We start from the raw sequence: 24,336 nt of genomic DNA on the forward strand, positions 1-24,336 counted from the left end.
TTTTTGGCTGTTGGCTACACTGATGTGACGACCCCCACCCCCCCCATTTTTTTTTTTTTTTGGAACGATGGGGATCTTTTTGGCGTATGTTGGATTTGTTTTCTTTTCCGTTTTATATGTACAGCAAGGGCTTTCTTCTCAAGGTAAGTCTGTGCTCACTGGCAAATATACATTTGCTTGCGCTGTGTGTGTTTGTGTGCCTTCTCTGTGTTCAAAGAATGGCCAGGCAGATGTGGTGAGGTTCTTAGCAAGTAACAGAGGAATAGTGTTCTGTTTGGCATTTTTCTTTAAAGTTTATTAAATAGTAGCCCTGCTAGATTTGAGAGCAGATCTAGTTGGTGCCCGACAACGAGGTGGGTTCCTTGGTGAGCACAAACACAGGGTTATAAGTGTGTGTGTGTGTGTCCCTTCTATCTGTGTGCATGCACAGGGTGACCACTCGTGCATACATAATCATCGCAAGCAGAGCTGGGGATTGGGGACTCTCCATGGCCAGCTCTCCTCCTCGATGTAGGCAGTATGAGCTTATAGTTTCCTTTTTCTGGGTCCGTGTGACTTCGTTTGCCTGTGTGTTTATCAAAGGACAGACTCCTCTGAGGACCCATAAAAAGGTACAACTTGCATTACAAGCAGCAGCAGCAGCAGTAGCCTGCTAAATCCAGTTGTTAGGACTTCGCAGGCTGCAGTGATCATTTCAGCACCATGAACAGATCACACCTCTGCTGTCAGAGGACTGCATCGCTTCTGCAAACAGAAATGCCACACTCTTCCTTCCAGCTTGAACGGAAGAATCCTTTTCAGATCAGAATGTCTTCTTAACATTTCCCATTTCCTCTAAGTATAAATACAGTTCAATTTCAATAGAGATCATGTTGGGATTTTATAAAAAAAAAATTTTGGAAAGAGACACTGATGGTGCCTCGCATTGAAAAGTGGGGGCAAAGTGCATCCACCCTGAATCGGCCCTGCAGCCCCCTCAGCCCTCCTCCCCATGAGTTCGCATTGTAGCTGTGCACTTCCTTCAGCCACAAATCTCTCCAAGACTTTTAGGGAATCATCAGCTCTTTGCAAAATATTTCTTAGACAAGATAAGAACAACCATCAAAGCATTCCATGTTGGAGAAGTGCCTTTGGGAGAGATGAAACATATTTTTGTGAGTTTCACCATGACTCCATGAATCTTGCAAACTAGCAGTGTCAAGATTGGTAATGAAAAGCCTGGGAAAAAATGTGTCTAGTGACTTCAGAACAATCTTTAACCTGAACCAAGCCCAGGTGTGTGATTCTTACATCCCACGATGTATGACAGTTTACAATACAGTTGCTTGATGAAGGTTAATTTGGAAAGAAATATCCACAGCTTAGAAAGTGTGCAACTTGTTTCACTGCTGTAGGCTTTGAATCACAATTGCTAATAAGTGTCATCATATATCAGGAATGCATATTTTGACAGATAATCATGATCCCTTCTCTATTAACATGAAACGTCCAGTTAGTCATAGATTGTTTAGAAACTTGGAGGCAGGAGGCTCTCCTCTTGTATCAGCTTGACAGATTTGTCAAATATACTTAAATATAAATATAAGTAAAATATACTTCACTGAAACCCTCAGTAAGTTTTGGGGAATACTGCAGTTTGGCAAAGGGTATTTGTATCTAACTGTGGGCATCTTGGCTAACAGAGGGGAGTTATTGGCAAGCTTGTTAACCTTTCCATTATCTGGACTTGATCAAAAACAAAATGATTTAGGCACCATACCAAAAATAAGACAAGAAAGAGGCAAAGGAAAGGGGGTTGGGGAGCCTCTGGGATGTCACAGAGGGCTTTTTGTTGCGGTTTTTATTTATTTATTTTTAAGTCGAAGGAAAATGTAGTGAGCTCTCAAGAGACGCTGTCAAGAGTGGTGTGTATATTCCAAAAGGGTGCGTTTCTGTTTTGCAGCAAAATTTACCGAGTTTCCACGGAACGTGACGGCAACCGAGGGGCAGAATGTGGAGATGTCCTGCGCTTTCCAGAGCGGCTCCTCCTCGGTGTACCTGGAGATCCAGTGGTGGTTCCTGCGGGGGCCGGAGGACCTGGACCCCGGGGCTGAAGTGGCCAGGGCACAGGTAGCGGAGTTCCGTCGCCTTCGCGTCCGTCCCCCCCACTGACTTAGACCTCTGAGTGTCCAGTCGGGGTCGGGCCCAAGATGATGCCTGGGCGCCCATGGAGAGCCCCCTGGCTCTCTCGGCAAGGAGGACGCCCAGGGATGCCAGGGGGTGAGCCGCGTGCCCTGGTGACACCACGTTAAAACCAAGGGAAGGCATGTTGTCCAGTCTTTCCCGGTTAAAGACTGGGAATAACCTCCTCCTTTTCGTACGGGTCATTGTGAGCTGTCCGTGATGGCACTGCCGTGTTGATACGTCTCCGGACACTCAATGTCCCCTTCGGGACGGTGGTGTGAGGACAGGAATTGTGTCGGTGTTTCCATCACCCCGGCCCTCCACCCCCGTCGGTTTCTCTCACCTCCGCCGTAATCAGAGGGGGGAGGGGGGAGAGAGACAGGAGGGGAAGTGGAGGGGGAGAGAGGGAGGTGGGGGGGAGACGGAGGACGGGGAGAGAGGGAGGAAAGGGTGACGGGGAGAAGGGGATGGGGACTGACGGAGGGACCCGAGGCGACCCAAGTGGAGAGGGGGCGGGGAGGGGAAGAGAACTGAGCAGGAGCGGAGGGGCGGGGAAACGAGGGTCTGAACTGAGGGGCAGACAGTTCTGCAGAAGAGGCGGCGGCCGTGCGGGGGCGAGAGGAAGCCTGTAGAAGGGACCGCAGGGAGGGGACGCGGGCCGGGGACGACGCAGAGTGCCGTCCCACAGACTGGCGCGCCCCGGGGGCCTGACCCGAACGCAGACCCCCCGAGTTCTCGGGTGCCCCTTATTCCCCACCCTCCGGAATCCCAGCCTCCGCGGTCCCCCCGCCCCGGAGTTCCCACTCTCGGGAGTCCCTAATTCTCCCACTCCCCGAGCCCCCGCCCCCCAGTCCCCACCCTCCGGAACCCCTAATCCCCGCTCCCGAGTCCCCGAGCCCGGCCCCGGGGCGGCCCGTGGCAGCGCGACCCCGCTAGGTTTGCATGGCCGAGGGCTCAGGCCGGGCCCGGTCTGAGCGTCGGTGTCCACCCCCCCTCCCCCGCCCCCCACAGACGGAGCTGCTGCCATACCGGGACCCGGACGGCGACGGGACCAAGATCAGCGTGAGTGTCACCGCGACGGCAGCCCTCGGGCCCGGGGGCACCAGTTTGGGAATTTCAGGTTTTCAAAAGCCTATTAACTTACTGCCCCTGAAACAGGCAACTTGCATACGCAGGGCAAGAGCCCGCTGTCTGTGTCGTGTCTTACCTCACTGGATACATACACACTGAAGCAGAGTTCATACAATAAAATTATTTATCTTAATGACGTAGATATTTGAACAGTTACTAGGCAATCATTTTGCCACCCAAAGAAGTGTGTGAGACTTTATTCTTGCTCTTATTAACAGTTACATAACTGTTAAAGGGCTGCAATGCTAATAATATCCGTTCAGAATTATACCAGTAATTATCCTTCAATAGCAAGTAAAACACTAACGGTACGAAAGTCTTCCCAGGCTGAAAAAAATTAGAGCATCCAACAGAGTGTTGAAGTTGTAATGAAAACAGCTCAACTTCAACGTCATTCATAATGCATGCAACGTATTTCTAATGCCAATGTTCAAAATCATATAAATGTAAATATAAAACCAAAAGCCAATATAAATATAAAAACATTATTGGAGGAGGTTAACCTGTTGATAATACAGAGATGTATTTCTACTCTGCTGGTTATTACTTTTCAAAATTGTGAGTGAAATTAGAAAAAAAATCTTTTTTTTACTACACCTCAGATGAAGCCATCTAGAATCATTTTATACTGTACCACTGCTCAGTTTGTTGATAATTAGTAAACAAGTTACCATTACTAGAAATAATATATGTATAAAGAATCTAAAAATCCAATGACCCACATTTTAAAAAGAAATTTATTCTGAGACTCTTATAACTAAAAGTGTAAAAATGTATTATACTAATAAAATCAGATTCTCTAATTTAAATGTATAATCTCAACATGGAAGAAAATATCAAACAAAAATAAGATACAAACCAGAAACTCCAGTTTCTATTCATAAACTCATGGACTTTTTAGAATCTTTCAATTCAATTATCCTTATATCACAGAAACTCTTGTTTTCTGACAGTGCTAGAAAAGCTTTATTGGTAAGATCCATTATTAACGATGTTTTTTTAAAATATTTCATTTTTCACATACACATACAATTAGGTAGATTGTTTATTTCCTATTCATCCTTCATCCTTCACCCATGCCCCAACCCTCCAAAGACCAGTGGTGAAGCAGCCTCACACATCTTGACCTAGGGAAGCATGCAATCAGATGCACAGCCATGCACACAACTGCTAACAGTATTATCTATGGCCAGAGTTCATATAATCTAGTAAACTGGAAAGAGTTCTAGACACAAACTGAGGTAGAAAGCAGTGTGTTCCCAGTTTACCTGCTGTGTGACCTTGAACATATGTCCTAAACCAGCAGTTATTTGAATTCTCAGGAGAGCTTTCACAAAATACTGATATGACCTTTGCCCCCCCAGAGATACACACAGTGTTTCTGCATTAATCCAAATGAGAGCATTTTCTAAACCTCCTCAGATGATTCTAGTGGGCAGTGTTGAAAATCACTGACCCAAACCCCCTACGCCTCAGTATACTATACTGTAAAGTGGGATAATAATAATATAAGCACTCTGACTACCCCAACCTTAATCGGAGACCCAGCTGAAAATATATTTGAAACTATCGATTCCCTTTATTTTTATAGTATTAGTAATATTCATATGTAATTTTTCATACACATAAATGCATACTTATGGTTCAGATGTTGGAAACTATTTGTATATACAACTCTATATGTAAAAACCAGATGAACACTTCCCAAATTTTCTTAATTACTTATGGCTATTTGAGACTGTAAGGGCCAGTAGAGAAATTACTTTATGCCTTCCTCGCTTCTTACCTGTTGAGATTATCCAAATCCTTAAATCTTGAATGTCTTATGAAGTCCATCATTCTGTCAATCATGGATTATATATGATGTTTATCAAATCTAGTTCTGATAAAGATGCTTATAGATATATATATATATTAAATATTATAGAATTTTATATATTATACATAACCTTATATATAATCTTGCTGTTAATCTGGCATATAAATTATTGGTAGAAACGAGAGTCAGTTTCTATTTTGAAAGTCAAAGCAGTGTTTAACTGATGGCATCTCAAGTTCCAGTAGCACACAGACCCTATGGTAGCAGGAGGTATGTACTCTGAGCCATAGGATTTCTGGTGACATTAATCCGCTCCCTAAATCATGCCACCCCATGACTATAGGTCAGACTGCACCAACAATTTGAGAAAAAAACATTACTGTCCAAGTCTATTTTGTCAGTCCCTTTAGTAATCATCCCAAAGTGGGGATAAAAGCACATTCTCACTTAAACTCAGTCGTGACCAACAACATGTCTCTTTGATCTCTCAAGAGCGGTCGCCAGCGGTGAAGAAGTGAGAGAGGCTGTGTAAACTATACACTCAGCCTCATTAGGTCGTGCTTCATTCAGCTGAGCTCACCAGGCAGAGGCCAGTCCCACGATGGGAACATGGCAGAGCTGGTCCCACAGCCTGGGAAATGGGAACCACATGGCTAATGGAATCTGGCCCAGCTGGACTGAACTAATGTCTCCATGATCTTGTGAAGCCAGGTGTTAGTAAAATAGGATAAATAAGTTCTTCCAATTTGACCGCTGAGAAAATAAAAAGCTTTCAGCCTATGGCTGTGAGACCAATGAGACCCTTTAATTTTCCAGCGTTAGCAAGCTCGGGACAAGCTACTGGAACCCAGTCTCTTGATGTAGCACTTTATTTTTTTACTTGCAATTTTTCAGACAGTGAAAGTCCAAGGCAATGACATCTCTCACAAGCTTCAGATTTCCAAAGTGAGGAAAAAGGATGAAGGCTTATATGAATGCAGGGTGACCGACGCCAATTATGGAGAGCTTCAGGAACACAAAGCCCAGGCCTACCTAAAAGTCAACGCCAACAGCCATGCTCGGAGGATGCAGGCCTTCGAGGCCTCGCCCATGTGGCTGCAGGATGTGAAGCCTCGCAAGAACGTCTCGGCGGCTGCTCCCGGAAGCATGCACAGCTCTGCCAACCAGCGAGTGCTCTCCACTTCCAGCCCTCAAGCGGTAGCCAAAATCCCCAAACAAAGTCCACAATCAGGTATGGAAACCCATTTTACCCCTCACAAACCCTCCGCAGGAAGATGGTCAGTGTAGACAGATTTATGTATGACGGTTTTAAAATTGGAGACCTAGTTCATTTGAAATGAGGATGAGCTATGAGAGCCAGGGAGGCTGGCCTTCCCAGAGGATGTGAATTGCCCATTAGTCGCTGGCAGTGCTTCATGTCCAGGGGATCTGAGAGCTGGACTTCTTTTCCTTCTGTGTTTACACATTATAAGCACAATAAATCATGTAATGTTTGGTTGCATTATAAATGCATGTTTATTTTCTCTGCAGATTTATGTATCGATAATAGCCCAAATTAAGAGACTTTCACTTAATCAACATGTAAATGAAAGAGACACACCACATTTTCAGGGACCCGTAGCCTTAAGCAGGACCACTCGCCAAGGGCTTCTGATTTTGAAGGAGAAACTTCAGCTGCCTGTGACGAAAGTGATGATGATAATGGGAGGAAATGAGGGGGGAGGGGCGAAAGGCAGAAAATGGTGCAGAGATAAGGCAGCTCCTGTCAGTGTGGCTCTGATGCCAATTTAGAAGCTTAGTCAAGCTTAGTCACACGCTTCCTAAGTCAGCTGTGCAAGTTAAAGCTGCTCTGAATAGCATTAATTTATGCGCTCATTCAGCCAGTGGAAACTCATTGAAGTTTTAACCTTGGGATAGGCAGTACTTAACACCACCCCAGACTGTTCTGTATTTTGATAACACACTTGACGTAATATTATAGGATGAAGGGAGCATAAAATCTATAATTTCTCACTTTTAAGTTTTTCCCTTTATAGTTTATCATTGAAGAATTATTGACACTACTGTTGGTAATAGAAAATTCTGTTGCTACCATTCAAATTCTTTTTAGCCATTACATTTAAAAAATCTCATCATTTTATCAGGGTGATATTTATATATATATAAATATATATTTAAATCTTTATATATTTACATTTATATGGAGAAATATGTATATGTATATATATCTTTAAATCCTTATTTGTAAACAACACTTTTAAAATAATGTGTGCCGCTCTAGGTTCCTCCTTAGGCTTCATGTGCTAATGGAGATAATTTGTCCTGAGCTTAACTCAGGGTCTCTGTGAGTTTGTCCTGCCTTTAAATGTAGGTGAGCAGCTATCCCAGCATGCCTTGGTCATGGCAACTTATGTCAGTCTGATGAATAGACAGCTTAGCCTCTCTGAAGCCAAATTTGTGTGACTTTGCCTTATTTTCCTCTTTATCATCTCTTTTATATCCCAAAGTAAAGAAAAATACCAAAGCTAGAATGTGTGTATATATATTCACACACACACATATATATACACACCCATATATATATATATATATACATATATATATATACACCCACTCACACACACACACACACACACACCTAGTGGTTATAAATTTTTGTAGCCATTATTTGGTAAAGATTTTATATCTTTGGAGACATTGCCCTCCTCCCTTTCATACCATCAAAAGAAGAAGCTAGACACTATATGCAAAATTACAGAGTACCCTCAGCCGACAGTTTACAACCTAATTGGTGAGGACTCCAAATCATGGAGTTGAAATTATTAGCCTACATAGAATATTCCAGGCCAGAAATCATAAATCCATTCTGTGGAATCAAACAGACAGATTACCTATCCCAAGTGAAGGATTCTAAGCATAGAATGAAATGTTCTATTTCTAAACTCTTTACATTTTGGATTGAATAACATACTCTAAGAAGATCCATTTTACTTTAGTCTCTTTCTTAGTATTGTGATTGGTGCTAAGTGGTAAACTCTACACATCTTCTAACAATTTTCAAATAAAAATCACTGCTCATTTTCCACCCCATCACCAGCCTCACTCATTGCTTGTCCTAGAGGAAGAGTGAAAGGAGACAGGGGATGCTGACTCATGGAAGCCCGTATCCATTCAAAGTAATTTCCACTAAAAATTATCTGCTCTAGCAAAGATTAATCGGAAATACATCAACGTTTTTCATTTCTATATTTTCCTACCAGTGAATACTGGAAAATATTTTATGTACATTTAACATTTTCTAACTTCTAGTGCAGAAGCTCGGGTGGCTCAGCCACACCCATTTTATTCATGTGTAAGTTTCTGTGCTTGCACAATTATTGCACAAAATACCATATTTGGGATGGATATTTATGTAATATTATATTTCCTGTAACGCCCACGTCCTGATTTATAATTTCACTTTATAATTTTTCAGGTTATATTCAAATAAAGCGGATTTCAATACCCACGCTTCATTTATTCACTCATTTATTCACTCTCCATCCTTTCAAGAGCTTATATGCCAGGCACAATGACACAGAAATGGAAGACATACTTCCATTCTTCAAAGGGTTTATATTTTTTTATATTTTCATTTGTGAGAAACAAAGTATTTGTAAATTCCATTAACCATGCATCTTTCTTTTCTTATTCTGTTAAAGGCAAGACATGATGAAGACACAAAAATTAAAATCTTGCCTTTACAGGCCAAAAGCTATACTAGCCTTTTGTTATTCTCACTTCATACAGGGAGGCGTGCTTCATCTGTGGTATATATGACACTGTAATACAACCTGTTACCCAAAGGCTGATCTGTCAGCCTTTTAGTTTCATCATAGTTTTTGACTTAGTTGACTGAACTATTTAGATTGAATACTCAACTCTTAATTCATACTTTTCTCTGTCAGAGAATTTCTGTGTCTCTATGAAGGAAAAGTATTAGCTGAAAATAACGCTGTATGTATACACATATATACTGTTCAAATTGTCATAGAATTACCTAGTTTTCCTAAAGCAGAAATTTACATGAAAAAAAGATGGAAAAATAATCTATTACCATCTACATATCACAAGATAAAGAAAAGGTTTAACTATCATTCAATATAGCTACTTTTCCCAGATATTTTTCCAAAAGCTAGTGAGCATGTGACTATCCCATTGGGCTGTATCTTTATGATATCTCTCTTTAAATTCTTTTAATTCACAGTTGATAATCCACAATTAGAACCAAAACAATGAAGAAAAATGATAAAGCAAATAGGTAGAGCTTGGCTTTTGCCATCCCTTAGTTGTTTCTTTTCTCCAGCTCTTTGTCTGTACCCATAACTGACATTGAAGAGTATCCTGTAGGTGCTCTGAGGGTAACAGTTCCTGATTCTAGCATGAAGTGGTTTAGTTTCACCTGCACAGAGAACAGATCTCCAAATACCTCAATAAACGACACCGTTCTCTACATGTTTCTTCTTGTCTCACGGAGAACATCTACTCCTTACAGAAGCCAAACATCCCCTCCATTCACCACCACCCCACTTCCCTCCCTTTGTTCCCCCCATCTATGTTCCCTTCTATGGGTCCTCTCCCCCAACCCTGGCCAACAGGCCAACAAAAGTGTGACTACAGCCCAGCCCCCCCCCCCCGGAGGTCACACCTCCACCCTCCCTCCGCACCCCTGGACCTCCCGTCTCCCCTCCTGTGTCCCGAGTCCTGGTGGGCGCTGGGGAAGCTCTCCCATCGCTGGTCTCCTAAACTCCCCTCTGGACCCTGCTTGTTGGCTGTTAGTGTTCCCCTCTCTTTGTGGGCTTCTCCTCCTAAATTCCTCTCTTAAATGTAGTTCTTTTCCCGTTCTCAACACCCTGATCTCATCCGTTTCTATGGTTTCGACCGCTAATGTTTCCTTAGAAAACTTAACAGTTGATATTCCGATTCTGATTTCCCTCTGGAGAGCCGGACGGGAGCACCCCGCTGTCCCCGTCATGCTCCCCATGTCTGTCCCACGAGCACCGTGCAGAGCAGAGCCCCTGCATGTTGTTGACACCAGCCGTTGATGTGTGGTGCCTCTTGTCCTCACCCCCCCCCACACACGAGTCTGGGCAGGCCTGTGACCACTGTGACAGTGAGATGGGAAGGAGTAATGCCACCCCAACCAATTCCAGACCTACCCTGCAAGGGGACAGCCAGCCTCTGCTGTGGCCGCTTAGAGCCAGCCACCGAGTAGGAAGTGCAGCTGCCTTGAGACACGTTGCTGACTGAAGCCAGCCTTTGACTTCAGCCCCAGCTGACTGCCCCCCCAGACTCCTGAGAGAGAATAATAAATTGTTGATTTAAGGCACTAGGTTTTAGGGTGGCTTGTTTCACGGCAATAAATATTCAGGTCAGGCCCCTAAACTCAAATATTCAAAATCAAATTTATTATCTTAGCTGTCAAAAAAGAAATGTTCTTCCTCCTATTGTCTTAGAATTGCCTGTTTCCTCATTCAGGTCCCCACAGCAGTTTGTTTACACTTACTTTGAAGCCATCTGTTGTGTCTTATATTATAGTAATTTTTTCCCTGGGGTTTTTCTCCTTTTAATGCTGGAAGTCCCACTTTCTGGGAGGCCTGACCCTCAGGCAAAACAGGGTAGGTGATCACCCTAAAGATAGCTTCTTGGCTACAAAGATCACCACTTCCTTTTGCATTCCTCTAAGTGCCTAGAACACGTGGCGCTCATGTGTGGCAAGAAAAGGAAAAGAGAGAGAGGGCCAGTATGTCTCTGCTTTTATCTTCTTTTTCTTATAATTATATTTGCATAAATAGATAATATTGCCACTATTGCAAAAATGATCAAGACTCCTAAACAGTGTTCCTCAAAGTGCAGATGTCCTGTGCCAGACTTACCAGAGAGCTTGTTAAAAATTCGTATCCCAGGACAAATTTCTGAGTCTAGAAGCAGAAATATGCATTTTTATGTGCAGTAAATTATGAGAATCATTCTCTCTAAAGAGTTCTTATGGGTGAGAGAACATTTTTTTTTTATTATTTACTATGAGATGTGTGTGCATGTGTGTGATGCTACAAAATACACTTTTAGAAACTGGTCTTTTGCTATTATTTTTTCCAGTAATGTGATGGACTTCCGTGAAACTTTTCTTTACTCCTGTGATCAACAGCTGGCACTCATAAGAAAACTGGCCATGGTTAAGGTGTAGTTATGTTTCCACGTGTAGTCGCTCAGCAGGAATACTGATTCTCTGAACTCAGAAATATGGTGATTGTGTTTTCAACACGATGTGAACCTGAGCATTCAGAGGCAGTTGCTGCTACAGCTGCTAGAAGCCAAGGGCTCCGGAAGCTCCTCTGTGGCTGACAAACATGGCAGCTTTCCAAAAGTGGCCAAAGTTAGCAAGAATGGTCTTACAACAGATTTCAGAGCTACTGAGGGGAGGGAGATAAGGGGCTGAGTGTCATGCAGGAGATTATGTTCCTGATTTAAAATATGAGGAAATGGTGCACGGCATCCAGGTAGAGAGCCGCTTGTATAATCCAGACCTCAATGTTGATTTTGGTTTAAATGATCCAACTTGGCTGTTTACACAGGCTAAATTAATTTGATCATTGTAATTCTATCAGTTAAATGGCTGCTATGTAAATCAAGCATCTATGAGTAAGGTGAAAAATAGATTTGAGGCAATGCTTTGGATAATACAGGCTAAGGAATCTGCTAGAGCTATGTTTGAACCGGAATTACACAGATGAGGAGTCTATACTTGCTAAATTCTCCTGCAAGCTGTATTTAACTTAACTCATTGAAATTCAGTAACTGGCTGGGTCTGTAAAACAGGCTCCGCTGTGTGCCGGAGGGGTTTTTCAACGCGTGGCCACCTTAGGGCTCCTTCAGGTTCATTTGTGATTACTAGGAGCTCTGTGATCGAGGAGCCATGAAGCAGAATTTGCCAATGTTTTAAGGTCTTGTCTCGAATGATTTCATGATCCTTGAGATTTCAGGAAGCTTCCAGAGGAGCAGTTTTCTGGGTAGATGACCAACGGGTTGAGAAGTTGCTGGAAAGACCTCACTCTGTTGGTTAAAATAACAAGAGCCCTCCAAGAGAAAAGAAAGGCAAAGTCTCCTTCTCCCAGGGAACACTGCTGCCACCTATAGCCTGACACAGGTGCATTCATTTCAGCTGCAAAGGAGCAGAAATCCACTGGAAGATGCTCCTTAGACCTGCAGGGGCCTCTCACCAGCAGAGTGGGTGGGCACAATTGTTAAGGAGAGGGACTGTTCACACCTCATGGCCATCACACAGAGCTGCGTGTACTTCCAAGTCCTTGTTTATTAAATGGAAACTGTAGTATGATTCTCACAGAGTTTTGAGGATTAAATGAAATTACATACATAGAGAGCATGACACCGATCAACTCCCAATAAGTGACAACTAGCTGCTCTATTAATACGACTGTTATTGCATGTACTTATATACTATTATTATTAGCAGCAGCAATGAAATGATGAGAGTAAATGGTCTCCACCACCTGGCTCTACTGTGGTGAATATTTTCCTGGTTGGCTGTGTGTAGGTGACTGAGTTAAAGAAAGGAGACTGGGTCTTCATTCCTGACTTATGTTTTATTGTTCATAATTTCAGAGCTTCCTTTTTTCCTTCTATCACAGTGATGTTAATTGATGATAAATTGTCCCCTACATAACTACATACCATACTAGCCACCAGCTGTCTTGCCTAAGGCTGTAACTAGGTGGTTAACTTTATTGGTAAAAAATAATAAAATTCCAAAGGATTTTTAGGACTTTGAACTGTGTGACCTGAATAAAGAATGTGTCTTAGGAAGCTGAAGTTATACACACTGGCTGCTACCATAATTAAATTCAAGCTTTCCAAAAAGACCCTTGGAATTTCTTAAATCACAAAATAGTTATAGATAATGTAACTGAAAATATAAACATGTGAGAATATTATTAAAAGCTTTAAAAAGAGAGAAAAACAAAATGCATTTAGAACCTTATACTAAGAATGGCATAGTTTGTGGTGGTAGATAGATACAGATTTGACTCCTAGATTCACTCTCTACCAGCTCATTTGTTGAGTGAGCTGCACACAGAATCTCAGACTCTTTATATGTAAAACTGAGGCAGTGACACATGTGCCTCAAGGGTCGTGTTAGCATTAAGTGACATGATGTATTTTAAATGTCTAGCAGAGTAAACCTGGCACGTGAGTGAGCTTGGCCCTTATTAGTTCTCTTCCCCTTTACCTACCAGATATTAAAGTATATTAGCAAATAACCAGGAGTTAAGAGGGCCATAAAGGAACAGAAATATGAATAGAGATGAAAGAAAATAAGAAGTGTGGAAGCTCTAAAATTGGTAAGATAAAATAATATCTGATGAATTAAAAACGTAATAACTAACGGAGGATTTATTCAATTAATAAGTAACAAATAGAAACATATTATTACAATTTACGATACATATCCAAATGAACGTCAATTAATTAAAGAGCTGAGCAGAAAAGAAATATTCGACATAGGAAGATCAGCATGAAATTAGAGGTCTGAGACTTTGAAGATTTAAAGTTACAAAATATCCAAGTGAAAATAACATTTTACTATAAATAATTTAAAACATTTGTTTGATTAAATCAAGTGTAACTAATAAGTGATATAACAGACAAGGAAATATTTGTGTCTAATATTCAGGAAAAGAAGGGAAAATGTCCATTTTACAGATGCAGTGGTTATATGATCCACTCCAGATGACTTAGAGATATCAGATGTGATCAAATAATATTGATAAAATCAAGGTAAAGATAAAATTAAATTAATTCTCCATATGACAGCAATAACCAAACAGAAAATATTTGTGGCATAATATATAATCCTCAATAGTAGCAACAAGAAAAAGGTATGAAATATCTTATTTTTTAAGGCAGTAGCAAATAAGTAATATAAAGATGAAAACCATTAGAACACTTTGTTAAGAGTTTAGGTTTGAATAAATGAGTAAACATGGTGTTTTTGGATGAACAAGCTCATCGTTATAAATATGTCAGGTTTTTCAAAAGTATTTGTAGACTTACTGCAGTCCCAGTCAAATCCCTAGTCATTTAAAAAAAATTGACACGTATAATTTTGGCAAAGGTTTTAAAAATCAACATGTGTCAAGCTTACAGTGACTCAGGCATTCTGCTGTATCATTACTTGCAAGGTGAATGGTACTTCCCTTCTGGAGGAAAATTGGCAGGAAAGATGAGTCACAGGGCTTGAGATTGTCCCTGAGGTGATGCTCCTGGGAGGAAATTCCAAGGAGCTCAGGAGAGAGGCAGACCCAGACCCAAGAACAGGGATGCATATCACAGAGGTCTGCCCACAGCTGGAAGTACTCAAAGGGCCAAGAGTAGTAGGGAAGTGTCGCAGTGAATGTGACGAAACCATACAATGAGTATTAAGCACCTTCTAGAATCATGTTTTCAAAAATGTTTAATGAAATTAGAAAACAACCAATATATAATGTGAAAAAATATAGGATACAAAACTTTAAAGTGAAAAAATAAATACTAAATTTTAAATCAATCTCAGATATGTGCGTATAAAAATGACAAGAAATATATGAAAATGTCCATCGAAAGTCAAGATATCTTACAATTTTTAATTATTTGATTATTTTGTTTGTATTGATAACATCTGTACATTAATAATTCATTACTTTTGTTATAAGAAAAAAAATTTAAAAAGAGGCCAATGACAGACAGCTCCTGAGAAAACAAACTAACAAACAAAATATATTGAACAAATAACCAAAGAAAGGCAAAGTAAAATAAAGGTGTTGTGTGATTGTAAAGCTCATGACAAAAATATACATACATGCAGGTACACATGTGCATATGAAAATTGAAAGCACTACTGTGAAAGTGATGTCCTCAGAAATTGCTAGTAGCATTGAAATTAAGAACGTTATATCTTATTTCCTGGGAGCTGGGTGGAGAATCTGACCATCAAATTATTCTTTTTGTTTTTCTAAACTTAATGGGTGTGATCTTGATAAATATATTGATAAAATAAAGCAAGCACGTATAACTTTCATAAATAAAATGTCATGCAATCATTTTCCTCTCCATTGTGTGACTCACTGAGCCCCCAGTTTGGAGGGAGATCAAAGTGGTGAGCAGTGGTGTGGTCATTGGGAGATGATGACTGCACCATCATTTATAAATCAATACACTGGGAGACTTATAAATGATTATTATGTTTTATTTCATATGACTGCTTTGAAAAAGTCTGAGAGAGCATTTCTTCATGAATTCAGAATCCTATCTGCATAGAAATATAGGTTACACTCTCAATGCTTGAATTAAAGCAAATTGTAAAAGCTAAGAGCACCTCTTATGGGCTTCCTTAGGACAGTGTCCTCACCTGTGATGGGATAAGTGCTCTGGATCACAGCCCCTCAGCAAAGCCATCCCACATTGGCACCACTTATCCTCATAGTTATTCTTGAGTTGAATGTGCTTCTTTAAGCCCTCAGACAAACTCGATACTTCAACAACAGTGTCAGCGCAACAAGGCTACACATGTGTGCAATCCCTAATGTGGTTTTGTGATCATTCCAACAAGGTGTGGATGATTATCTACCTTCTCATTATGAATAAAGAGTTCGATCATTAATAATGAAAACATACCCACAGAAGGCATATTTAAACTGTGAGTAAATAGTTTCAAGCACTTTAGCAGCATTTATTTATACACCAGTAAAATGGAGTGCCCTTAACGAATCATTCTTATTTATGCGTTAAAGCAGTGATTAAATATATGTAGCATTAAACTTAATTCTTGGAAAACATTTTATTTGTTTTTCCATGAATTTATATTGTTCTCCTATTTTGTCAAAACCACTCATATTTCCATATATTTCTAATAGGCAGAATTGAGAAAATTTAGAGTTTTCTGGAATGAAGACTCTCCAGCTGAGATTATGAAGCAAATCAGTTTATAGTGTCAGACAGAACTGGTTCTGAGTCTCAGCGGCCGCCATGTAGTCACCGAGCAAACTTAGTGTGTTATATAATCCTTCTCGGCTTCACTTCCTTAATCAGCAAAACGATCATATAGCAGCCTCCCGGGACCACGGTCAGAGGTACCTGTTAGCTGCTGCTGTCCTAATCATCACCCTGTCTGCACCAAGATCAGTTCCTACTTGAATAAGTCAAATTACAGTGAAAGTGTGCAGTTTTGAGAGATGCACTGTGGCCTTAGCAGGCAGGAGGCAGCATCATTTTTTTGCCCATTCTTGAGTCGCTGTAGAAGGTAGGAGCCCTGAAAGCCTGCAGGGATTAGCTGTAAGCAAGAAAGTCGAGGACATTCTGTGGTGAATGGGGTATCACCCATGCACCTTGTCACCTAGACCCTGTGTATGTGGACAGCTGCACTTGGCTCCCTCAGCTACAGTAAGAGGCCTCAGAACTGAATAGATGTGTAAATTTGCTGACTAAAGGAAAGCAGGAAAGGAAATTTTAACAGCTGCTGCCGACATGCCTGGGCAAAGTAAAACAGGCAATTTATGTATTAGGTCAAAATGAAGCCTGTTTCTTCTAAAAAAAATGGGTTTCTGGAAGAAATCGGCCTTGGACCCATAAGAATCTAATAAAAAGATATTCTTTTCAAAAAATTATAGAATAAAATCATCCTATTATTTGACCTTTCACCTTAAGTCATGATTTAGTATGTGCAAACCTGAATAAAAATTGCATTAAAAGCTAGCTCAAATTTTCTCACACAGCTCTTTTCATACCTTAAAGCTGGCATGTGTAATGAAAGAGAGGTAAGTCAAAGGCCTGTCCATCCCTAGAGCTGTAGCGGACACTCCATTCTTTATAAGCTTAGCCTCTTCACAGGCAAAACAATTATTTGAGTGTTGCTTCTTTTATTATTGGAAAATTTCCATTCTTAGGTTTGTTCGTATGATAAGCATCACGAATATTCACTTCTACAAACTAAAGATGCTGGAGTCAGACCAGGGAGCCACAGCAGGAGAGAAATTGTGTTCTTTTTCTTTTCTTGCTCCTTTTGACCCTACCTGATACTCACTCAAACAAGAAAAGAGAAAAACCTATGAGAATTGTACTTAAATCTGTAGACAGGTGCCCTGAATTATGACTCTTCCGTATATTGAAACCAAGAGTTGTGCTCACGGAGGAAATCAACCCATCACAAAATAATCCCAGCCAAGAGAAAGAGGATATTTGAAGAGCTGGCAAGATATAGATGGGATAAATTGTCTAGTTAGTTGTCTTAACGTTCTACTTACTTCTTTGAATTAAATACCCATATCCCGTATCTTTTCTGGTGGCCAAGAGCTCTGGTTGTCTTTCTCTCCTGTCACTAATGGTTGCACTTTGAACATCAACTTAACCTTTCCTGGTCCCAGACTATAAAATTTGCATTAAAAGTTTAGAAAAGAGAAGTTCATAGAAAGAAGAGGGCATGCAAGAACAGTGGTGGAACCACCTCTCATTCAAATATTTAAATAAATTTGGAGGTACCTTCAAGATTTAAAAGACTACAATATGAAAAGTTCAAAATATTATATCATCAGACATTTGGCACACTATATGGAGGAAAACAAACTTTACTTATTAATGTTTAGGAAAACAGAGAAGCTGACAGTGTTTTCATATTCAATATTTATCAGTTCAGACTTGGGGAAAAGAGGTTTTCTAATTTTTCTCTTAAGTGTGTTATAGCCAGTGCATTTTCGCTGAAAAGATAAATGTACACTTAAATAATAGCTTCACATCTTGATCTAACAGGTGTGGAGACAGTGAGGCAAGGTTGCTTGCCTCAGGGAGTTTCGGAAAGAAGCACATCCAGACTCTGAGTCGATCTGACTGCATTGCTCTTTCTTCATTTCTGTACCTTTGCTTTACTACCTATTAACTGTGTAACCTAGGGTGAGTTATTCCATGCTGCTGAGTTACATTTTCCTGACCTGTATGTTTACTATACTGGACTGATGAGAGGATGAACTAAGACAGTGTATGCATGTAACATGTATGCATATTCCCTGACATAGCAGGTATCCAGTCCACTGTAGCCATTTTGCAGATTGATGTGAAGGAGAAGAGGGTGCAGCTTTGTTCGGTATGCCCAGTGTCTTCCAGCCTCATGGCTGTAGATGCAGGAAAGACATGGCAATGTAGATAGAAGGTGCAGAAAGGAGCCAAGTTCTTCCATCAGGCATGACAGATGAGGGCCAGGCAGGCTTTCCCGGCTGGAAGGCTGTGCTGAGTTAAACAAGGCAGGCAGATGCACTGACTCTGAGCAAATAGTGATAAACTTCTCCTCCTCTACCTGATCTCTGAGGATGCCAAGATCTCAACTCTGTGTGGTTGTGATTCGTTGTTATTTTGTTTTGTTTTGTTTTTCTTTTAATAAATAGATGGAATTTTCTGTTATTCTCTGAAATAATAATTATACATACTGAAGATAAAATATTTGAGGCTTTTTTTTTCCTATTTCTCCTTGGCCAAACTCATTTGTCACAGACACTGTCTTGGGCCATGCCTGATGTCCACATCCCAGTGAGGGCGATGTGATGCGCTATCGCATGAAGTATAAAAAGGGCTGAAAAATGGAAGCTAAGTGTCTATACTCATTAAACTTCTAAGAAGACTTCTTAGACTTTTCCATTTGCAAAATGGAGCAAATCCTCCCTCCCCATACCTTACAAAGGCATGAGAAATTACACCCGAGAGAGCACCGAGGAAACCTTTAAGCATAAAAACAAATGAAAGGCATCATTATTAAGTTGACGTCAAAGGACATCGTGAAATCACACTCTGAGTCAGAGAGAAATCTCTAGGTTGTATGAGGCTACTCTTCATGGAGGCATGTTATCTACACATTTTCTTCCCATAATTTAGATAATAGCATTTCCCTTTCTTCTTCACAGGGAATTTTGTGTTGGGGACAAAAGTTTAAGACCTCAAGGCATTGTTTTAAACTTTGAGAATAATAAAAAATTGCTAAAATTTCATCCTTGCCTTTGATGAGCTTATAGCGTAATCAGTGAGGTAAGATACGAACATAATGAATTACAAGTCAGTGTGAGCCATGTTACGGCCACAAGAGAGGGAAAACCAGAATACAGAGGAAGTTCAGAGGAGAGAGAGCTTACAGCTAGTTGGTGGGAACAGACACAACGGAACGCAGCTATCTGAGGGCAAGAGTTGCTTAAATGCATGATCGTCTTAGGGGATCACAGGTTATCCTGCTTGGCTTGGGCACAGAGCAAAAGGAAACCAAATAAGGCAAAACAGATAACCAAACACAGTGTCTGGCATACTCATGAAAACATATATATAAAACAATAATATGCAAACGATTATTATGCTCATTTTAGAAAACATCAAAGAAATAAATATCTTGTTTGGGATTTCAGAAGTGAGTGGCTGCAGAGGAAACTGGAACTCAGGGCTTCTGATTGCAATCCTGAATCCCTTTGTTTCAAAACAGTAAAATGTTTCTATTTGTAAAAATGAGACTAGAGTATGACACATGGCCAAAGTTTGCATTTTACAAAAAACATTTGCTTAATTTTCTCTAGAACAGACCATAACATGTTTGACAAATAGTAATATTATATTCAGAATGGTGTACATCTGAATGAAATTGACTATGATGGTTATTTGTTAAAATTACACAGGATAAATTATAGCATTTTAGATTCTCAGATTTCACTGTCAAAGTCTTTGGGATTACAAAGATAAAGGAGCACATACCCCTTCATTCCAGACATAAATAAAACCTAGAAAGAAGAGCAAAACAATCAGTGATTTGATGACTAAACAGATTTGCTTTAGAATTTACTGTGCAGGAAAAATATATATATTTGGCTTGACAGAAATAAATTTCATTTAATGAAAAATATGCTAGGAAATGCAGGTGCCTAGAGTGGGTGAATGATTACAATCTGGAAAAAAAAGTCGTGTGTTGCAGTGGTTTATTGCATATCTGATGGCTATTCAAATTTTTAACTTTACTCTTTACAGTATATCATTGGGTTTGTTTCCAATTATACTACTCATGTAACTTTTGTTTTAACTTGCACATACTGGACACAGTGTGATAGGAAATGTTGGGTTAGAATGACATAGCTGTTCTCTTCGAATCTCACGGGGAATGATGGGCATCTCCTGTGAAGGGCTGATTAGTCGAGAAATGAGCTGCATAATTCACAGTTTCAGCAAGTTTGAGCCCATCTGCAATGTTCATGCTGAAAAGGAAACCATTATTTCACAAAATATTGTTTTTGAAGAGCAAATCATTTTCCTTGGTTTTATTGTTTATAGCATTCTTAAAACCTTTATTCAACACCAGACATACTTTGTGTCAAGTGCGGTTAGCAATTTAAGGAGCCATGTAATCATTTTCTTTCTTTTTTTTTTTAATTGACTGAATCCCTGTCAAAGAGTCTCTCTTCAAAAGATAACAAGGGCATATATTTAATTTTGGAAAGCTCTGATGCTAGTGGTTCTACATAGATTTTATGTGTTTTCCTTGCATGATCTTTGTACTTAGAGCCGCATGTGGACTGTACTTTACTTTTGCAGTTTGAACCTTGTCACCCAGCTTGAGTGAAGCAACACTCTCCAGAGACCCACCACTAACCTCTGGGTCCTCAGTCATTACGTTTCTGTGTTAAATACATGACTCACCTCCTGAACGAAGGCAAATCGATGATGACACTAAAGTAACCTAACTGAAAACAGGAATATGAGTCTGCTAAACAGCCCCTTTAGAAGCCCAAATATTTACTTCGCAGAGATTTTTTGAGAGCATGTGTTTTCACCACAATTTCTATCATTGCCAATGTGGACCTGAACATGATTTAGATGAAATATTCAAAAGATTGAATTTTCCTACCCTCACCCCTTCAAACCTTTTTAACCTTTCTTAAATTAAAAAAAAAAAAAAGAAGAAAGAAAAGAAATGCTTTGAGGTCCATCACATTTTTGTTTTCTCACTAATAAAGGTATTAAATACATCATTTGTAGCTTACTGGATAAAATATGTGAAGAAAAATGCAAAAAGACTATTTCATTCTCTCCCTTATGTAGTCTCAGAGCGCTTTCAAAAATTTCCAATTCTTGATAGCACTGACTTTTCTTCAGATTTTAAGGATAAAAAGTTGAGAAAGATCTTCCTCTAAGAGCAGATACCCCAACACACCCACTCCAGAACCCGTTCTGCAGGCCCTTGAGAAGGCTGCTGCTCTCGGTTTGGGTTTTATCTCCTGTGGTTTTACGCTTGCAGTAGTAAAACAGGGGATTTGTTTTAGACACCCATATAGGAACAACCAAATGACTATAGGGAATCATCCTCAAAGAATTACTTGAGGGAAAAGTATCTGCATTTGTTCCTCTAAGTGTTCCCAACTGTGGGATGGCATGGCTTGAAAACAGACAAAGCAAACAAGACCACTTCCTGGGACTGAAATACTTTGTATGTGTTGTTATTTGCAGTGCATGCCAAGACATTCATGGGCACCAGAGCCAAGCTGGCGAGCTAATTAAATATATATATGTATGTGTTTAAAACAGCCTAATAAGGAGCATTGGAAATCTTCGAGATGAGCGAATATCTTATAACTTCTTCCGCAGGTGCGAGGATAGCTACAAGCCATGGACTTTCTGTCCTGCTTCTTGTCTGTGGCTTTGTGAAGGGTGCTTTGCTTTAGTCTAAAGTGCTGACTTTTTTCCAATATCACTTTCTCTTCTTAAAGCAAAGAGCAAATCGCCTGTAAAATCTACGGAGCGGACAGCAAAGTTGACCCTAAACTCCAAGCACCACTCTGCACCCACTGTACTCTAATTACCTACACAAGGAGCACCTGCTTTCGGAAACAAACGAAGAGGCTATCTCACTTTGTTCATCACATTTTCTTGGGCAAATCACTGATCTTTTATTTCAAGAGAATTAGTGTGAAGTGATAGAACATTTTCTAATAGCAAGATCTATTTTTTTTCCTTTTCTTTCGGCTACTCAAAGCATCATCTCACTGACTGCTCAGGGGTTGGCCTGACCGTCATCAGTATAGTGAATATTTACTACAGATACCACTGATTTCCTACTAAAAGACCCATTATCTGCAGGAAGTAAGCAGAGATCAAAAGGCTACAGAACATAAACTATCATCAAAGAAAACTCCTGTCTGGGGGCAAGAACAAAATTTTCAACACTGCGAGTCAACAATGAAAACATTGTTTTAAATAAGAAATAATAAAAGATAATTTCTTTTTGAATTTTTCCCCTTTTCTTGGGTTTTTCTCCTTTTTCTTGATTGTAGTTCTTGTTCAATATGGCAAGTGCTGATTATGGCCAATCCCTGTCAATCCTGGGAGGTTTATATAAAAACATTTTGAGTGTTCTATATTTCAGTGCATTTTAATTCATTTTGCAATTCTTGTATATGCAAATGATAAATTCTGTAAATTGCTTATAGTATGTGCGATATAACTTCAAAGTAGATAGACTATGAGCCTCATGCAAGCTGATTTTTACCATTCTCTGTATAAATATATACAAATAAGTATCTATATGTTGGGTCATCAGCCAACTTTTTTTTGGATAAAACATAAGTTTTTCACTTATTCCTGTATTGTGGGCATTTTGTAATGCATTGTTTCACTTCCACAGGTTTGACAGTTGCAGATGGTTTCTGTTGCCCTCTGCTTCCTTCTGGAAAATGCATATTCAAAATCGTACCGGTCTCTGATAAATGAATTAATTTTGCTGTGTGTATGCTGTGTTGAAATTTGCTATGTTCCTTTATATGTGGTGTTTATTGAGGTTTGAGGATCTTTTGACTCTGAAGAATGTAAGCTGTCTGGTTTTGACAGCCATTCCTGTATTATCATCATCATTATTGTCAAAAAGCAATGTCGCATCTAGAAAATTTGCCTTGGAAGTGAATATGGGGTAGGTAAAGTGGTCATCGTGAATCCCTAAATTCATAGAAGAACACTTCTTGCTGTGGCTAAAAAAATGCTGCTTCCTTTGACCTTTATGAATTTTTGTACCTTTGTCATTCTGTTATTTGCTGCTAATTATATTTTAATGTCTCCTAATTAAAAATTGAAATTTGGTTGTTGGCTAAATATAATATGCAAAAGATGACTGCAGATCCCCGACTAAAGAAGATAATGTGTTCAGTGTTCACTAGTTAAGTGAATTATAACTTTAAATATTACATTCTTATTTTTGGCTTTATGATAATTCAGACTACTTTATTTAGAACCTGTTTTCTACTCTGGCAAAGAACTATAGGCAGGACTAGCAATGTGTTCCGAATACACTGTGGAGTAGATATGGTTGAGATGGAAATGACCTAAGTTTTCCTTCCAGAGAGATTCTTCCATTTTCTTTCATAACAAACCAGAAGTTCATCTCTATAGGACCGTCAGCACCAAGCCTAAGGTCCTAGACTGAAGCTTGAAGGCAATGAATACCTCTGCTTTTCAAAGGTAAATGCATTGATTTTCTGCAGTTCAATTACAAGCAATGTGATATTTTCATAATATCCTTGACATTATCTTCTGAGAAAATGTTTCATGCTAAACATTTTATTGACATTGACATTTTTCTTGTTCCTTTGGTTTATTATTTCAGTCTAATGAGAAAAATAAATAAAAGATTTGATTGCACTGTTTTATTAACCTAGAAAAATTATTTTCTTTCAAAGTTTAATGCCTAAACTGCATAAAATAATGATAAGACAAATATTACTTAAGTCTATCTGGACTCTAAAGATTGCATACATTCACGTATAAATAAGTATACTGATGCAAATTCAGTCAGTCTGGGAAAATCCACCATGTAATTTACTTTTACCCAAAGTTCAGGTCATGAGATTGGTCAGTTCTAAAGCAAGATGGACATGTATCTGTGTATCAGTGATGTCCACCATGCTCGCTTGTAATAAAGGACATTATGTTGATTGGGAAGAACTCTCATTACACTCATTGTGTCAGGGTACAGAATAACAAAGATTTCTTTGTCAGTGTGCTACCAAGAGTCTGACTCGCTAACTTCTTTGAGAAAGAACACGGCATACAATCTGTTTCTCCAAACTAGAAAATTTAATGTGGAATCTTAAATATTGGAACAGAAGCTATAACAACTTAAAGACACCTCT

General features: G+C 39.7%; 1 protein-coding gene across 3 annotated transcripts; it reads left to right on the top strand.

The window, feature by feature from the left end:
* Positions 1 to 23,861, top strand: VSTM2A (V-set and transmembrane domain containing 2A). 3 transcript variants are annotated; one of them, XM_029234311.1, is made up of 5 exons: positions 1 to 143; positions 1,943 to 2,109; positions 3,175 to 3,225; positions 6,008 to 6,344; positions 21,925 to 23,861. In XM_029234311.1, the coding sequence occupies exons 1-5, from the start codon at positions 68 to 70 to the stop codon at positions 22,011 to 22,013; spliced, it is 720 nt and encodes a 239-aa protein (XP_029090144.1). In that variant the 5' UTR covers positions 1 to 67; the 3' UTR covers positions 22,014 to 23,861. The 3 variants fall into 3 exon arrangements, with proteins under 3 accessions (XP_029090144.1, XP_029090145.1, XP_029090146.1); XM_029234312.1 differs by lacking the exon at positions 21,925 to 23,861 and adding an exon at positions 21,803 to 21,879; XM_029234313.1 differs by lacking the exon at positions 21,925 to 23,861 and adding an exon at positions 21,665 to 21,805.
* The last annotated feature ends 475 nt before the right edge of the window (positions 23,862 to 24,336 follow it).

This window comes from Monodon monoceros, unplaced genomic scaffold, assembly GCF_005190385.1.
Source record: "Monodon monoceros isolate NGI ecotype Baffin Bay Population unplaced genomic scaffold, NGI_Narwhal_1 Super_Scaffold_2, whole genome shotgun sequence".
Lineage (NCBI taxonomy): Eukaryota > Metazoa > Chordata > Mammalia > Artiodactyla > Monodontidae > Monodon > Monodon monoceros.

Bases quoted from the DNA above. Each gene is read 5' to 3' on its own strand.
- VSTM2A (XM_029234311.1), top strand. From the start codon at position 68: ATGGGGATCTTTTTGGCGTATGTTGGATTTGTTTTCTTTTCCGTTTTA. The intron at 2,110-3,174 runs GTAGCGGAGTTC...CGCCCCCCACAG, and splicing joins CTGAAGTGGCCAGGGCACAG to ACGGAGCTGCTGCCATACCG. The intron at 3,226-6,007 runs GTGAGTGTCACC...GCAATTTTTCAG, and splicing joins GCGACGGGACCAAGATCAGC to ACAGTGAAAGTCCAAGGCAA.